Raw genomic sequence first — 17,960 nt, 5'->3', positions numbered from 1 at the left:
AGTTATGCACATTATTTCCACTTTATAAATCCCAGTGTCTCCTACAGCAAACAGTCTCCCACATGATGGACAGAATTAGGACAATGGCTGCAGTCATTAACAATAAAACTGATAAACAAACACAAAGGGAATAAAGTGTGGAATTTAAATAGATTTTATGTCTATGTTTTAAACCAAGTTAAGTTTCTTTTTAAACCACACTTTTATTTATTTGTGCTTTTTTCCTATTTTTATATCATTAATAATTCAAATGTTATTTTTTTAAATGCTTTGAAACATCAACTAAATAATTAACTTGACATATGATTGTACTTACTGTACAAAATATGTGGGTGGCCAAGCGTCCAATCAGTGAACAGCATGCAAATAAGTATGTAAATTTTGAGCGAAAGAGAAGCATCCGCGCGCACTGGAATAATGAATGAGAGAGAGAGAGAGAGAGAGAGAGAGAGAGAGAGAGAGAGAGAGAGAGAGAGAGAGAGAGACGCACACACACACAGAAAGTAAGAGAGAGACACACACTCACACACACACACAGACAGTGTTAGACACGCACACACACACAGAAAGTAAGAGACACACACACACACACACACACACACATAGAGAGAGAGAGAGAGAGAGAGAGAGAGAGAGAGAGAGAGAGAGAGAGAGAGAGAGAGAGAGAGAGAGAGAGAGAGAGAGAGAACTTTACAAATCTACAACAACTACAAATCTTTAAGTTTGTTTCAGGGGCGTTAAAGGGACTGTCAGCGGGACGGAGACTGGAGGTATGTGTAACTGTGTGTGTGTGTGTGTGTGTGTGTGTGTGTGTGTGTGTGTGTGTGTGTGTGTGTGTGTGTGTGTGTGTGTCACAGACCGTTGTTATATTTGTGATATAAAGTGATGAGTGTGTGAAGCCCCGAACACGGAGATTATGTTAAAGTTACATTTGTATTTTCTCTCCTTTATAATGATTAGTGTTTGTGAGATTTGAGCACTTTGTGTCATTTCCGTGTGTTAAACAGCTCAGCAGTGACACTGTGCTGCTCCCTAGGGCTCCTACTGAGGGAACTTTAAGGGGGTTTGTGATACCACCATATTGTTCCTCAGCAGGACTTCAGATGCGTGCGTTCGTCGTTGCCATAGAAACAGTGAAGCGAATGCCTTGCACGTGAAGCCTTGGTTACTGTAAACTACAGCAAAACAAAACACTTATTACATATTAAACATTTATTAAAGTCGGGTTTTGTGCCTTAATCGGAATCGTCTAAGGAACTGAATGTACAATTTTAACACTGTTGACTGAAATGTCCTGTGTGTGTGTGTGTGTGTGTGTGTGTGTGTGTGTGTGTGTGTGTGTGTGTGTGTGTGTGAGAGAGAGAGAGACAAGAGAGAGAGGAAGTCAGAATGTAATGTGTGTCCTGTACGGAGCGATAGCTGGAAAAAGATGCACACACACACACACACACACACACACACACACACACACACACACACACACACACACACACACACACACACACACACTCACACACTCACTCACACTCACTCACACTCACTCACACACACACACACACACACACACACACACACACACACACAACAGATGGAGGAAAGTAAATGACCTTTGCACAGTCTCTCTCTCTCTCTCTCTCTCTCTCTCTCTCTCTCTCTCTCTCTCTCTCTCTCTCTCTCTCTCTCTCTCTCTAGCTATCTGTATATATGTGTGTGTCCCTCTCTCTGTGAAATGTGTGTGTCTCTGTGTACTCTGTGCGTCTCTTTTTGTACTCTGTGTGTGTCCCTCTCTCTGTGAATTCTGTGTCTGACCCTCCCTCTTTGTACTCTGTGTGTGTCTCTCTCTGTACTCTGTGTGTCTCTCTCTGTGTACTCTGTGTGTCTCTCTGTGTGTCTATCTCTGTGTACTCTGTGTGTGCCTCCCTCTGCTCTCTCTCTCTCTCTCTCTCTCTCTCTCTCTCTCTCTCTCTCTCTCTCTCTCTCTCTCTCTCTCTCTCTCTCTCTCTCTGTAATCTTTGTGTCCCTCCCTTGTGTGTATACTCTGTGTGTGTCTTTTTGTGTACTCTGTGTGTGTGTCTTTGTGTACTCTTTGTGTCCCTCCCTCTGTGTACTCTGTGTGTGTGTGTCTTTGTGTACTCTTTGTGTCCCTCCCTCTGTGTACTCTATGTGTGTGTCTCTCCCTTTGTGTACTCTGTGTGTGTCTCACTGTGTACTCTGTGCGTGTCTTCCTCTCTGTGTATCTCTGTGTGTCCCTCCCTCAGTGTGTACTCTGTGTGTGTGTGACTCTCCCTTTGTGAACTCTGTGTGTCTCTCTCTGTGTACTCTGTGTGTCTCTCCCTTTGTGAACTCTGTGTGTCTCTCTCTGTGTACTCTGTGTGTGTCTCTCCCTCTGTGTACTCTGTGTGTCTCCCCCTCTGTGTACTCTGTGTGTCTCTCCCTCTGTGTACTCTGTGTGTGTCTCTCCCTCTGTGTACTCTGTGTGCTTCCCCCTCTGTGTACTCTGTGTGTCTCTCCCTCTGTGTACTCTGTGTGTCTCTCCCTCTGTGTACTCTGTGTGTCTCTCCCTCTGTGTACTCTGTGTGTGTCTCTCCCTCTGTGTACTCTGTGTGTCTCTCCCTCTGTGTACTCTGTGTGTCTCTCCCTCTGTGTACTCTGTGTGTCTCTCCCTCTGTGTACTCTGTGTGTCTCTCCCTCTGTGTACTCTGTGTGTGTCTCTTCCTCTGTGTACTCTGTGTGTCTCTCCCTCTGTGTACTCTGTGTGTGTCTCTTCCTCTGTGTACTCTGTGTGTCTCTCCCTCTGTGTACTCTGTGTGTCTCTCCCTCTGTGTACTCTGTGTGTCTCTCCCTCTGTGTACTCTGTGTGTGTCTCTCCCTCTGTGTACTCTGTGTGTGTCTCTCCCTCTGTGTACTCTGTGTGTCTCTCCCTCTGTGTACTCTGTGTGTCTCTCCCTCTGTGTACTCTGTGTGTGTCTCTCCCTCTGTGTACTCTGTGTGTGTCCCTCCCTCTGTGTACTCTGTATGTGTCCCTCCCTCTGTGTACTCTGTGTGTGTCTCTCCCTTTATTTACTTTGTGTCTCTCTTTGTGTACTCTGTGTGTGTCTCTCTCTCTTTCTGTGTACTCTGTGTTTAATACTGAACTCATAAAAGAAATGTAGAAATAATCTCTTTTCACACACTTCACTCAGTATCTTATCATTTTTTGTATATTTCACTAATATCTAAATGTGTGTGTGTGTGTGTGTGTGTGTGTGTGTGTGTGTGTGTGTGTGTGTGTGTGTGTGTGTGTGTGTGAACTCTGTGTCTGAACCTGTACTGACGCCTATACCAGCTGTTGTCCTGGGGCCACACACTCATCCACACACACACACACACACACACACACACACACACACACACACACACACACACACACACACACACACACACACACACACACACACACACACAAAATGCATACTTTTTTGTTCTATATATTTCCATCTATCTGTCTCTCTCAGTAACACCTGTCCAGGTGTGTCAGTAGTCTTACTCATTAATTCAGTGTTAATCAAGTTTACAGAACCTCAGTGTGCCAGAGTGCAGCCAGAGGGAAGTCAAGTCTATACGTGTATGAGAACGGAAATGGAAAGACGGGTGAAAGAGAGAGACAGTGGCACACAGTGAGAGAGACAGACAGTTAGAGAGACAGACAGTGAGAGAGACAGACAGTGAGAGAGACATACAGTGAGAGAGACAGACAGTGAGAGAGACAGACAGTGAGAGAGACATACAGTGAGAGATACAGACAGTGAGAGACAGTGAGAGAGGAGACAGTGAGAGAGACAGACAGAGAGACATACAGTGAGAGAGACAGACAGTGAGAGACAGTGAGAGAGGAGACAGTGAGAGAGACAGACAGAGAGACATACAGTGAGAGATACAGACAGTGAGAGACAGTGAGAGAGGAGACAGTGAGAGAGACAGACAGAGAGACAGACAGTGACTGAAGCACTTGCTTTGATTAAACTTCATTTAGCAGGATACACACACTGTAAAACTGAAAGCCAGAGAGAATAAATAATAATATTCTGTGATAGCTAACACACTGTCTATAGATGTAGGTGTGTGTTTCCTGAAACAGTTATACTTCCTGTACTGAAAGTGATGAAGGGATGGAAGAGAGACAAAGAAGGAAAAGAGGAATGAATAATGTGTGATTATTGTGAGTGCGTGTTGGGATGAGCACTGGCAGATCTAACACGCTGCACGATGATTACGGCATTACATTTAGTATAGAATTAATCATTTTTACTAAAAGTTTTAGAGTATATTTATCAATCAATTGTTGATCAATCAATCTATAATAATAATAATAACAATCCACCTTTTCTGTCTTTTACTCTATCTGTCTTTCTCCCTCTCTACAGGACATCAGGAGTGATGTAGCATGATTAGAGATCAACAGGAAATGGATGAATTCATAGAGTATGTCGAGCTTCTCATTATTATTCATTTACAATTAACACAAAATCATATTTTAATAATTAATATAGACGTAATTACACTAAACCCATACTACACCCAGACCACACACTAAACCCACACTACACCCAGACAACACCCACACTACCCCACACTATACCCAGACCACACCCACACTACACCCAGACCACACCCACACTACATCCAGACCACAACCAGACCACACCCACACTACACCCAGATCACACCCAGATCACACCCACACTACACCCAGACCACACCCACACTTCATCTAGACCACACCCATACAACCCCACACTACACCCAGACCACCCCCACACTACACCCAGACCACACCCACACTTCACCCAGACCACACCCACACTACACCCAGATCACCACCATACAACCCCACATTACACCCAGACCACACCCACACTACACCCAGACCACACCCATACTACCTCCACACTACACCCAGGCCACACCCACACTTCCCCCAAACTACACCCACACTATACCCAGACCATAAAATTATCTTGTAGTCCAGAATATGTGTGTGTGTGTTTGTGTCTGTGTGTGTGTGTATGTGTGTGTGTTTGGGGACAGTGTGTGGGGAGTGTGTGAAAAAATTTTGCAGCTTTAGATTGAAGGTGTTATTCATCTGATGAACAGCGTTACTGAAATGTGACTCATGTGAGTGTGTGTGTGTGTGTGTGTGTGTGTGTGTGTGTGTGTGTGTGTGTGTGAGAGTGTGTGTGTGTTAGAGTGTACGTAAGTCACTAGACAGACACTTCATTGCTGACTGTGCTTTTAATTTATTGACTTATAATAATTAATTTTAAGAAATAATTTTACACTGGAGACTCCTTCCATAAATGTAAATAAATGCTTCTTTACAGGTCATTGATCACTCTGTTTACATAATGTCTCTGTGAATGAGCTGTTACTATAGAAATGATAACATATTAAAACAAGTGCATTAATATAAACCTGTGATTTGCAGCTGCATTACTGCCTGAGGTGTAATGCGACAACGGCTAGTGTTTCTCATGTTTCTCAGAACTGCAGGGTTACTAGCATATCTGTTTTCTTCTATAGTTAATACGTGGTCTTTTTGGGAAGAACATCCCTGCATATGTTCTACCTTTGCACATTCCTGGTTCTTTACAAGAGATGTGTTGTGATAAACCACTGAAGCCAAAATGATTTCTCTTAGCAAGAACACTTTAACACTTACTCCATGATTACCTGAACCCTCACACGGACTGCAATGTTTTTATTCTCTTTAACATGAAAATCTATACAGAGATTCTGTAATGATTTGAGAGCCTACATACTGGAGTTAAACCATCATTAATAACAGGAATTTATTCAATGCTTTATAAGGCAAACTTACAGAAACAACAGATCACAATCAACACACATAACATAACCATTAGGTACAAAAGGAAGTTAGAAACACACTTTGTCATTCTTTATACTTACCCTAGTCATGTCAAGTCAAAAAGCTAAGCGCAGGAGCAGAAGAAGAGCTGTAAGTCTTTTATTATTAATCCTTATTGAAGTCTGTTATAGGTTCAAAGCTTCTGAATGTCATTTTTGAATGGAAATCAATTTGGAAAAGGTGTGTGTGTGTGTGTGTGTGTGTGTGTGTGTGTGTGTGTGTGTGTGTGTGTGTGTGTGTGTGTGTGTGTGTGTGTGTTTGTTGGAGCCATGGTCATGTATTTTAGTTTAGCAGCAACTGATGCCTGATGTTGTTGTTATACTAGAATCTAAATGTCAAATTATCATGGCCACAGAAGAGGAGGGAGAAGGGTTTGTAGACAGAGAGAGAAGAGGAAAGACAGGAGTAGAGGTCTGAGTATAGGGACTCTTAATGTTTATACAATGACAAGGAAAGGTAGAGAGCTGGTGGACATGATGGAGAGAAGGGAGGTAGGAGGAGACCAGGTGGAAGGGGAGAAGGTATGTAGTATTGGAGGGGGATACAAACTTTTTATTATGGTGTGGATTGGAAGAGAAATGGGGTAGGAGTAGTTGTGAGGTAAAAAGAGTGTCAGACAGGGTCATCGGTTTAAATTTATTTAGAAATTGAAGGGGTGATGTTGAATGTGGTAAGTGGTTATGTTCCACAAGTAGGCTGTGAGTTAGAAGAGGTGATGGAGAGTATTTCTGGTCCGATGAAATTATCAAAAAAACAAAAAAAAACAAAAAAAACAATACAGCAATAAAATATCTGGACATTTCAACAACACCAGTGACACACAGAGCCCCTGGCAAGGCTTCCAAATGCTAAGAAATTATAAACCACCTCCACAGACCTGTCACAGTGACCTATCTCTAGTTAACTGCCTCAACGGATTCTATGGCCGATTGAAACCCAAAACAACACACAGGCACAGATCACACCTCTCCCACAAGAGAGAGATATATGCCTGACCCCAGTCAGCATGGAATACATCCTCCTGAAGATCAACCCATGCAAGGCAGCTGGACCAAACAACATACCTGGTTGGGTTCTAAAGGACTGTGCTAAGGACCACTCACATCTTTAACATCTTGCTGAGTCAAACATTCATCCACAAAGTGTTTCAAGGCCACCACAATAATTCCCGTCCCAAAAAAGCCGCAAATATCCAGCCACATCGACTACCGGCCCATTACACTAACCCCAATCATTATGAAATGCTTTGAGCGACTGGCCATGCAGCACATAAAATCCATTTTTCCTCCCAACCACAACCCCTTCCAGTTTGCATACAGAGCTAACAGGTCCACGGATGATGCCATCTCAGCCGCTCTCCATCCAGCTCTTATACACCTGGACACCAAAGACTTCTATGTGCGAATTCTGTTCTTGGATTTTAGTTCAGCATTTATCACAATCATCTCCCAGCAGCTAATAAACAAACTGAGACAACTGGGACTCAACTCATTTCTCTGTAACTGGGTACTGGACTTTTTATAAGAGAGACCACAGAATGTACGGGTCGGCAAAAAAACCTCTAAGCTCACCTCGCTAAGCACAGGGGCACCGAAGGGTGCGTGCTCAGCCCACTTCTCTTCACCATGCTGACCCATGATTATATACCCAGCTACAGTACCAACCATATTGTCAAGTTTGCAGATGACACAACTGTAGTGGGCCTCATCACCAGCAACACTAAGACCAAACACAGGTGCCAGGTGAGCTGACTGCTCCAGTGGAGCTCTCCGTTATGGACATCTTCCACACCCACCTCACTAGCAGAGCCATAGCAGAGCTCACACCTATCGAACCTCCAGTTCATCCTGCTTCTTTCAGGGAGAAGGTACCAGAGCCTCCAGGATTGAGGACAACATTCTCCTTCCATCCATCCATCCATCCATCCATCCATTTTTTACCGCTTATCCGGGGCCAGGTCGCGGGGGCAGCAGTCTAAGCAGGGACACTCAGACTTCCCTCTCCCCAGACACTTCCTTCAGCTCTTCTGGGGGAATACCAAGGCATTTCCAGGCCAGCAGAGAGACATAGTCCCTCCAGCATGTCCTAGGCCTTCCCTGGGGTCTCCTCCTGGTTGGACATGCCCGGAACACCTCCCAGGGAGGCGTCCAGGAGGCATCCGAAACAGATGCCCGAGCCACCTCAACTGATCCCTCTTGATGTGGAGGAGCAGCGGCTCTACTCTGAGCTCCTCCCGAGTGACTGAGCTCCTCACCCTATCTCTAAGGGAGCACCCAGCCACCCTGCGGAGGAAACTCATTTCGGCTGCCTGTATCCGGGATCTTGTCCTTTCGGTCATGACCTAAAGCTCATGACCATAGGTGAAGGTAGGAACGTAGATCGACTGGTAAATAGAGAGCTTTGCTTTATGGCTCAGCTCTTTCTTCACCACAACAGACCACTGCAGAAGATACACCGATCCGCCTGTCGATCTCCCACTCCATCCTTCCCTCACTCGTGAACAAGACCCCAAGATACTTAAACTCCTCCACTTGAGGCAGAAGCTCTTCACCAACCTGAAGGGGGCAAGCCACCCTTTTCCGGCTGAGAACCATGGCTTTGGACTTGAAGGTGCTGATTCTCATCTCCGCCGCTTCACACTCGGCTGCAAACTGTCCCAGTGCACGCTGAAGGTCCTGATTTGAAGAAGCCAACAGGACAACATCATCTGCAAAAAGCAGAGACGAAATCCTGTGGTCCCCAAAACCGGACTCCCTCCGGCCCCCGACTGCACCTAGAAATCCTGTCCATATAAATAATGTACAGGACTGGTGACAAAGGGCAGCCCTGCCGGAGTCCAACATGCACCGGGAACAAGTCTGACTTACTGCCGGCAATGCGAACCAAACTCCTGCTCCGGTCATATAGGGACCGGACAGCCCTTAGGAGAGGGCCCCGGACCTCATACTCCCAGAGCACCCCCCACAGGTCACCACGAGGGACACAGTTGAATGCCTTCTCCAGATCCTCAAAGCACATGTGGACTGGTTGGGCAAACTCCCATGAACCCTCCAGCAACCTGGTGAGGGTATAGAGATGGTCCAGTGTTCCACGACCAGGACGAAACCCGCATTGTTCCTCCTGAATCCGAGGTTCGACTATCAGCCGAATTCTCCTCTCCAGTACCCTGGCATAGACTTTTCTGGGGAGGCTGAGGAGTGTGATCCCCCTGTAGTTGGAACACACCCTCTGGTCCCCCTTCTTAAACATAGGGACCACCATCCCAGTCTGCCAGTCCAGAGGCACTGTCCCCAACCACCACGCGATGTTGCAGAGGCGTGTCAACCAAGACAGCCCCACAACATCCAGAGACTTGAGGTACCAAGGTGCCTTGCCACTGAGGAGCTTCTCAACTACCTCAGTGACCTTAGCTTGGGGGATTGATGAGTCCACAACTGAGCCCTCTGCCTCTGCTTCCTCAGTGGAAGACATGTCATTGGGGTTGAGGAGATCCTCGAAGTACTCCTTCCATTGTCCGAGGATGTCCCATCGAAGTCAGCAGATTCCCACTCCCACTGTAAACAGTGTGCGCAGGGCACTGCTTCCCCCTCCTGAGGCGCCGGACGGTTTGCCAGAATTTCTTTGAGGCCAACCAATAGTCCTTCTCCATGGCCTCACCGAACTCCTCCCATACCCGAGTTTTTGCCTCTGCAACCACCCGGGCTGAAGCTCGCTTGGCCCTCCGGTACCTATCAGCAGCCTCCGGAGTCCCCCGAGTCAACCAGGCTCGATAGGACTCCTTCTTCAGCTTGACGGCATCCCTTACTTCCAGGGTCCACCACCGAGTTCGGGAATTGCCACCACGACAGGCACCGGAGACCTTATGGCCACACCTCCGTGCGGCTGTGTCGACAATGGAGGTGGAGAACATGGTCCACTCGGACTCAATGTCTCCAACCTCCCTCGGGATCTGGTTGAAGCTCTGCTGGAGGTGAGAGTTGAAGATCTTTCTGACAGGAGACTCTGCCAAACGTTCCCAGCGGACCCTCACAATACATTTGAGTCTGCCAAGTCTGTCTAACTTCTCCCTGCCATCTGACCAAACTCACCACCAGGTGGTGATCAGTTGACAGCTCTGCCCCTCTCTTTACCTGAGTGTCCAAGACATATGGCCAGAGGTCAGATGAAACAACCACAAAGTCGATCATTGACTTCCGACCTAGGGTGTCCTGGTGCCACGTGTACTGATGGACACCCTTATGCTTGAACATGGTGTTCGTTATAGACAAACTGTGACTAGCACAAAAGTCCAATAACAGAACACCACTCGGGTTCAGGTCGGGGGGGGGCGTTCCTCCCAATCACGCCCCTCCAGGTGTCACTGTCACTGCCCACGTGAGCGTTGAATTCCCCCAGTAGAATGACAGAGTCCCTGGTCGGAGCACTGTCCAGCACCCCTCCCAGAGACGCCAAGAAGGTCGGGTACGCTACACTGCCATTTGGCCCATAAGCACAAATAACTGTGAGAGACCTCTCCCCAAACCGAAGGTGCAGGGAAACGACCCTCTCGTTCACCGGGATAAACTACAACACATGTCTGCTGAGCTGGGGGGCTATGAGCAAGCCCACACCAGCCTGCCCCCTCTCACCGCGGGCTAACTCCAGAGTAGTAGAGAGTACAGCCTCTCTCGAGGAGTTGGGTTCCAGAGCCCAAACTATCTCTAGTCGGTATCTCTCAACCTCCTGCTCCAGCTCAGGCTCCTCCCCCCCAGCGAGGTGACATTCCATGTCCCTAGAGCCAGATTCCGTGTCCAGGGATTGGGTCGCCAAGGCCCCCACCTTCGACTGCCACCCAATCCACATTGCACCAGCCAGTTACAGTTTCTCCTGCAGGTGGTGGGCCCACAGGAGATCGGCCCCACATCGCTCCTTCGGGCTGAGCCCGGCCGGGTCCTGTGGGGTGTGAGCCCCAGCCCCGGGCCTGGCTCCAGGGTGGAGCCTTGGTTGCGCCATACTGGGCGATGTCACGGACCTTGCTTTAATTTTCTTCATAAGAGGTTTTTGAACTGCTCTTTGTCTGGCCTGTCACCTAGGACCTGTTTGCCTTGGGAGACCCTACCAGGGGCAGAAAGCCCCAGACAGCATAGCTCCTAGGATCATTCAGGCATGCAAACCCCTCCACCACAATAAGGTGGTTCAACAATCTCCTCAACAATATAACATTTATCAGACAGTATATATATGTCACCCAGATGAGGATGAGGTTCCCCTTTGAGTCTGGTTCCTTTCAAGGTTTCTTCCTTTACCATCTAAGGGAGTTTTTCCTCCCCACAGTCACCTGAGTCACCTCAGACTTGTTCATTGGGGACAAATACAAACACATTTATATATATCTAATATTAATCTTGTATTTTTAATACAATTTTTAATACATTTAATATTGTATTAAATGTTATATATAAACAAAATCAAAATATCTAAATATAATATTATAACAGTAAGACCAAACAGTAAGTATATGATGAGATGTATGACAGTTTAGACATGAGGGAAGGTGAGAAGGACTTGTACAGATTAATGAGACCGAGAGATAGAGATGGGAAGGACATACAACAGATGATTAAAGATAGAGATGGAAAGGTGCTGACAGGAGAGTGTGCAGAGAAGATGGAAGTATTTTGAGGAGCGGATAAATGAGGAAAATGAGAGGGAAAGAAAGGGGGAATATTGTAGAGCAAGAAATAGGAAATATTAAAAAGGATGAGTTGAGGAAGGATCTGAGGAGAATCAAGAGTGGAAAGGTTGTTGGTCAAGATGACAGTTTAAATGTGGAAGTGTGTAGGGGTCAGATGGTGATCCAATAATGGATGATAATTTTAGGAGGTTGTTGGTAAATCCCTCTGCAGTAGCAGACGTAAATGTACGTTTAACACGGTGATGTGACAAATATCGTGTCCGAAGTGCAATTTAAATGAAATGAGATGATGGTCAGAGATCACGAGATCGAATGAGACCTCCATTATGAGTGGGTCCTATTACATTCTGGTTAACTTCTACAGAATCTAAGATGGAAACATCTGCTGTTCTCAGAGGATCTTCTGACTTATCAAAATGAATATTAAAGTCTCCAACAATTACTGCTTTGTCTAAAGAAACAACTAGGTTTGAAATGAAGTCTGCAAATTCACAGATTTATTCAGAATATATTCCAGGAGGTCTGTAACTAACAATCAGAGGAACCAAATCAGTAGACATAGTTTTGTGGCTACATATGTGTTAGTATAAAGAACTTTGAATGAGTTAAACATGTGTCTAGATTCTTGATTGATGCTGAGTTTATCATCATGAATAACTGCGACACCTCCTCCCCTGCCTGTTAGGTGTGGCTGATGTATTTATGTATAAACATAAACATGTTTGGTTTGATTCATGTTTCTGTTAAACACATTTACATTTACAGCATTTAGCAGATGCCCTTATCCAGAGAGACTTACATTTTTATACAACTGAGCAATTGAGGGTTAAGGGCCTTGCTCAGGAGCCCAGCAGTGGCAGCTTGGTGGATGTAGGAATCAAACTCACAACCTTCCGATTGCTAGCCCAACACCTTAACCACTAGGCTACCACATCCCCAGAACACTAAACTTCTGATCTGTAATCAATTCATTAGCCATAAGAGCTTTAGATGCAAGAGATCTTATATTTAACAGTCCTAGCTTCAGATCAAAGGTGCTGGCTATGTATTCACTATGATCTAATTTTACACTAATAAGGTTACTAAAACTAATTTTCTGAGTGTTCATAGTTTTTTTGTTTAGCTCGGGAAACAAACACAGTCTCTATTTTGTGAACCCAATGTGATGATTTAATGCAGCTAGCAGACTGTTGTATTAATGCAGCTAGCTGACTGCTTGTCTGCTCCCTGGCCCTATTTGTATGTGCTATACTGCAAGAAATGAGAGCAGCACCTTCCCTAGTGGAATGATGGACACCTTCCCATTCTAACAGGCCAGCCTTGCCCTGCTGTCAGCTACATCGCCATACCACATTGGGATGGAGCCAGAGCATACTACAGCATCAGAAATCGCCTTTACTAATTTACACTCCTCTACAATATTACTCTTAATACTCTCTGACTGATGAAGGCGTATATCATTAGCTCCTATGTGTTAATCTACCTTTGAGTATCTATGCTTGCCTAAGACCCTAATATTACCTGCTATTTCCGGCGTCCGGCGAATAACTAAACATCCTGCAGCTCACACAATGGAAAAGCTGAAAGTTTGCCGTACTTAATGATTACGTACCTTTCTATAACATTTTCATGCTAGTTTATTGTACCTTATTATTAATTATTTACGCTTGATAATTTCATAATATTTAGCTCATATACAGTATATTATAAGCTGAAGAAACGTCTTGTGGTTGAAATGAATTATTTAAGCTCCTTTCCTTGTGTAAAAATGTGTCAAGCACATGCAGAGGAAATGTTGAATGTAGAGTATGCTTAGTGTTTTGCTTCTTTATTTTCATCTTTATATTCAGTGAGTAATTGAGCTATTGTATTGAGACATGAACAGGCTTTGACCATACAGAAGTAGCTGGGTAAACCCATGGAAGGTTCTTGCTCTCCTATTAACTATCAAAATTCCCCTAGCCAGTGAGGAGTTAACAGCTTTCATTGTCTGGGTCTTCATGAAGCAGAGGTGTGAAAGTTAGTACTGCTAACAGTGTCAATCAGAGAAGTCCGTGGTTCTTCCATTTTTGAGCACCACTGTTCAGAAATACTCACACTGTTGCTGGAATTATGGCACATTTCATTCCAAAAATCTAAATTGATAAATCTCCATCACTGAGGAAGGCATTTTAAGAAGTTGACAGGAGTTTTACTCCTTGACAGATCCTTCCATGTGGCTTTTCTTTTCTTTAAATCAAAACCATCATCATCATCTACCCACATCATCATTTCCAAATGGAGGGAAAGATGTTTGTATCAGGCTCTTGATACAAATGGAGGAAAAAGGTAAAATGGAATCAGTGGCTAAAGTGAGCAAACAACCTGTAGTAGTATGCACTTGCAATATGGAGAATGATGTACTTAATGGCTCATGACAGACCCTGTGGACTGTTCTCTGAGGTATACTGACCATGGTCTGATAGGTGAACGATGAGGATCCACAAGCCAAACCCTAAACCTGTTTAAGAGATGCATTGGTGTAGAGGCTTGTGTCTTTGCCTTTGTTGTCTGTGTCATTTGTATCCTGAGTGAGTATTCTTGGCTTTAATGCTAACATCATTATCTAAGTGACTCAAAGAAATGGTTCATTTCAGATAGTAGTTTCATGGATATGATCCTTCATTAAACATGTAAACATAAACTCATTCTGTAAAAAGTTGAACGATTTTTGCTGCTAGCTGTTATATACCTCTACACTTATGTCATTTAATTTTTACTATAATAATAATAATAATAATCTTGTTATGCAGGGTCACAGTTGGTCAGCATCTTTTCTGAATAAACAGCCAAAGTGAATTAATCAGTTTGTGAGATGCTCAGAATAACCCTTAAAGCTGTCCCTTATTAAAGCTGTCATCTTGTGTGGGCTGAGTAAACACACAACACTTGTACAGAGAGCTATGCTGTCTGACAAAATAGACCATAGAAAGAAAAAACACTGAAGCACACAGTTGTGCAGAATGTCTCTGTGTTCTGTTACATTACAGTATTATATCACTGAAACTAAGATTTTTTTTTACACCTGGTCACTTCCTGCGTTTTCTGTGATCCGATAGCTGTCTGATGGTAAAAAGACCAGGTCTAAATGCCCTCCGAAACGTTTTGGAGACGGATATAAATCCGATGTACAAACCCCTTCAGGAGGTGGTCTGGGACGCGTTTCAGATGAAACTGGACAGGTGTAAATGAATGTGGTTGTTCAAGCAACATACGTCAGCGCTAAACTCCTCCCAAATGGAACTACGTCACTCGCAGGTGATCTTTCACTCAGGCGTCTCGTCGGGGCTTAAAACGCGCTGCTGCCGCCAGCGAAAACGCAACAAACAGTAAACGCTGTTTTTTGTAGCATAAACGTCGTAACCAGTTTTTACGTCTTCTTTTTGATCGCGTTCTGAAAACCGCAGACACCAAAGTGTGTTCTGTTTCAGTTACCCCGGAAATGAGGTCAAATATATTAGCATTTTGGGCGGGAGCAGAAAGATCGGATCGATATCTGATTCGCCGAGACGCATTTATGTGGTCTGATGTAAATGGAACAGTTTTAACCAATCAGATAGCTATCGGATCAGAGACAACACGTGAAGTGACCGGGTGTAAAAAGGCACTTAGAGTGCAAGCCCTGTTCCAGCATGACAATGTCCCTGTGCACAAAGCACATCCATGTAGAGTGAAGGACTCGAGTGTCCTGCACAGAGCCCTGACTCTGACTCTGACTCAACTACACTGAACAAACACCTTGGGGATGAACTGGAACTCCGACTGTACTCCAGACCTCCTCACTCGTACACCATCAGTATCTGATCTCACTAATGCTCTTGTAGCTGAATGAACACAAAAAACCACAGACACAATCCAACATCTAGGAGAAAACCTTCACAGAAGAGTGGAGCTCATTACAACAGCAAAGGGAATACATCTGGAAGATGTTCAACAAGCACATAATGGTGTGATCATGCGTGGTACATCTCTGTAAATATAAAGCATGTTACTTCTCTTCATCTTATTGATGGCTTATACAGTCCACTCACAGCTGGTCATAAGGCTTTACAGTACGTGGGAATCTGAGTGCATTTAAAAAAATTCTATAAAATATTAAATGTAAAAATGAGGATTTACTGAATGTAATTTAAGTATTCAGAAGAATGAATGTCCCAGATATGAGAGAGAGAGAGAGAGAGAGAGAGAGAGAGAGAGAGAGACTGAATATAGTAATAATGACGAGAAGGTCTCTTTTGCTCTCTAATGTTCCTTTCTTCAGTTTTCCTTATTTTATGTGGGTGGATTTACCGGTGAGGGGATCTGGCAACTGTGCTGTCTTTTATCATTATCTATGTGAACTTAGAGGAGCTCTCTCTTGCTCTCTTACTCTCTCTCTCTCTCACTTTGCGGGGGTGAGTGTTCAGGCAGTTACTAACATTGCTATTTTTAGCATTATCGTGTATATTTGTGTGTGTGTTTGTGTGTGTGTGTGTGTGCATACGCACGTGTATGTGTATGCGTGATGCAGACAACTCCTCTCGCTCTATTTATGCTGCAGGCTGAGAAAGAGAGCGAGAGAGAGAGAGAGAGAGAGAGAGAGAGAGAGAGAGGGAGAATGATACTCAGGTGAATTGTGGACTGCTGGAAGAAAACATTCACAGCCTGACACACGGAGGACATTGTTACACATACATGCACACTCATTTTCTCTCTCTCTCTCTCTCTCTCTCTCTCTCTCTCTCTCTCTCTCTCTCTCTCTCTCTCTCTCTCTCTCTCTCTCTCTCTCTCTCACACACACACACACACACACACACACACACACACACACACACACACACACACACACACATAATGGCGAGTTTTGGGAAGCTGATTAATTGGAGAGACGGACGCCGCAGTGGAAGCTACTGCTGTAGTGCAGCTGAGGCCAGGTACAATACAGTGTGTGTCTGTGTGTGTACAAGACACTCATATGGCAAATTGAGTGTTTGTGAATAAGTGTTGTATGTGCATTTGTTGTTGAATTTGTGCATGTGTATGAAAGAGAAAGTGTAATACACACACAGACATGCACACACACACACACGCACACGTCAAAAAAATGATTTGATGTGTGTGTCTGAAGTGTTTCTATAGATAATACAGTAGAGTTTGTGTAATTGATATCACTATGTGGTTTATATTAAACTGGTGCCTCCTCAAACCTCTCCCCACTCCCCCGACCCCCCCTTAACCCCCTCTGATCCTCCCCTGCTTTTCCTAATAATCTATAGATTTTGTTGTTACAATTCTTAGATTACGTTTTCTTCTTTTTTAAACAATTCATAGTTGACATGCAACACTATTTTGGTGTTTTAGGTATTGTGCTTAATCTTTGACTAATGGGTTTTATTTATGTATGTTTGCAGAAATGTGCATTGCCAGTGGATAAAGTGATACATTTTTTTTTTTTGCAGGTTATTAGAGCGTCGTCTTCAGAGACCCCTGCTGGCCAAGTCTAGAACGTTACCCAGCATCCCTCAATCTCCCATCGTGGGAAGAGTGAATCAGAACTCTCAGCTGGATGGTGGAAGTGAGCCCTGCTCCCAATTGTCATCTAGCCCCACCCACTTCAGTGCCTGCACATTGCCCCCTGCAGGTACTGCATTGTCATTACACATTTTTTATTACTCTCAACCACATTTGGCATCAGACCACAATGTGTGGCTATCTTTAGTAGTTCTTTTGGTTAGTCCTGAGGCACAGTCTTCTTGAGACTAGTGTAAGGTCAGGCATGTACAGTATGGCTTCCAGGGGGTAGTACCTTTAACGATTCATTAATAGTCTCTCTCTTCTGGGGGCATCTCACCTGAGGCACAGCTACAGGACAGTGAATGCAGGAAGTTTGTTTGGATGGCTATGGAAATATCGATGAAAATGCCAGCATGTGAGAACCCTTTCAGAGCCACTGATGGGTAAGATACACCTACAAATGAGGAAAATCCCTAAAAAGGGGATTCATCTTAATAAACAAGAAGAGGAAAAAAGTGAAACTGTGTACTGGTGGATATAATGGCTAAGCTTTTTTATTATATAAATTTAATTTTTATCTTTGCTAGCAGTTGAAACGGATTTCTAGAGCAGCATCGGGACAGAGAAATTATTTACGTTTGCAAAGATGCTAGTTTTATGCTGATGAGATATAATCCAGAATTTATCAAGTTAAGATGCATTTCATTTAATCTGTCTCTCTAGCAATCCACTGCCCCTGGTATACCACTCTCTGGCTTATTCTTGGTCTATAGCCATGACTGCATGTCTGGTGTTTGTGACTATGTGTTAATAAGGGGCTAAGAGGTTGAACACCGGGCCTCTAAAGTT

The 17,960-nt window shown here is 44.4% G+C and overlaps 1 protein-coding gene across 5 annotated transcripts in view; it reads left to right on the top strand.

Moving 5' to 3' along the window:
* Positions 1-605: 605 nt before the first annotated feature.
* Positions 606-17,960, top strand: part of LOC113647398 (ankyrin repeat and fibronectin type-III domain-containing protein 1) — an 88,345-nt gene continuing 70,990 nt past the window's right edge. The window contains exons 1-3 of one of the 5 annotated variants that reach the window (XM_027154103.2): positions 606-770; positions 4,404-4,461; positions 17,057-17,238. In XM_027154103.2, the coding sequence (XP_027009904.2) occupies positions 4,424-4,461; positions 17,057-17,238 (220 nt within the window). In that variant the 5' untranslated portion in view covers positions 606-770; positions 4,404-4,423. Of the gene's footprint in view, positions 771-4,403; positions 4,462-16,214; positions 16,532-17,056; positions 17,239-17,960 lie in introns of those variants that run through there. The other 4 variants (XM_047811510.1, XM_047811508.1, XM_027154100.2 and 1 more) reach the window with 4 other exon arrangements.

This window comes from Tachysurus fulvidraco, chromosome 3 (genome assembly GCF_022655615.1).
Source record: "Tachysurus fulvidraco isolate hzauxx_2018 chromosome 3, HZAU_PFXX_2.0, whole genome shotgun sequence".
In the NCBI taxonomy this organism is placed as follows: Eukaryota; Metazoa; Chordata; class Actinopteri; order Siluriformes; family Bagridae; genus Tachysurus; species Tachysurus fulvidraco.
This window is presented reverse-complemented; position numbering and strand designations above follow the sequence as displayed.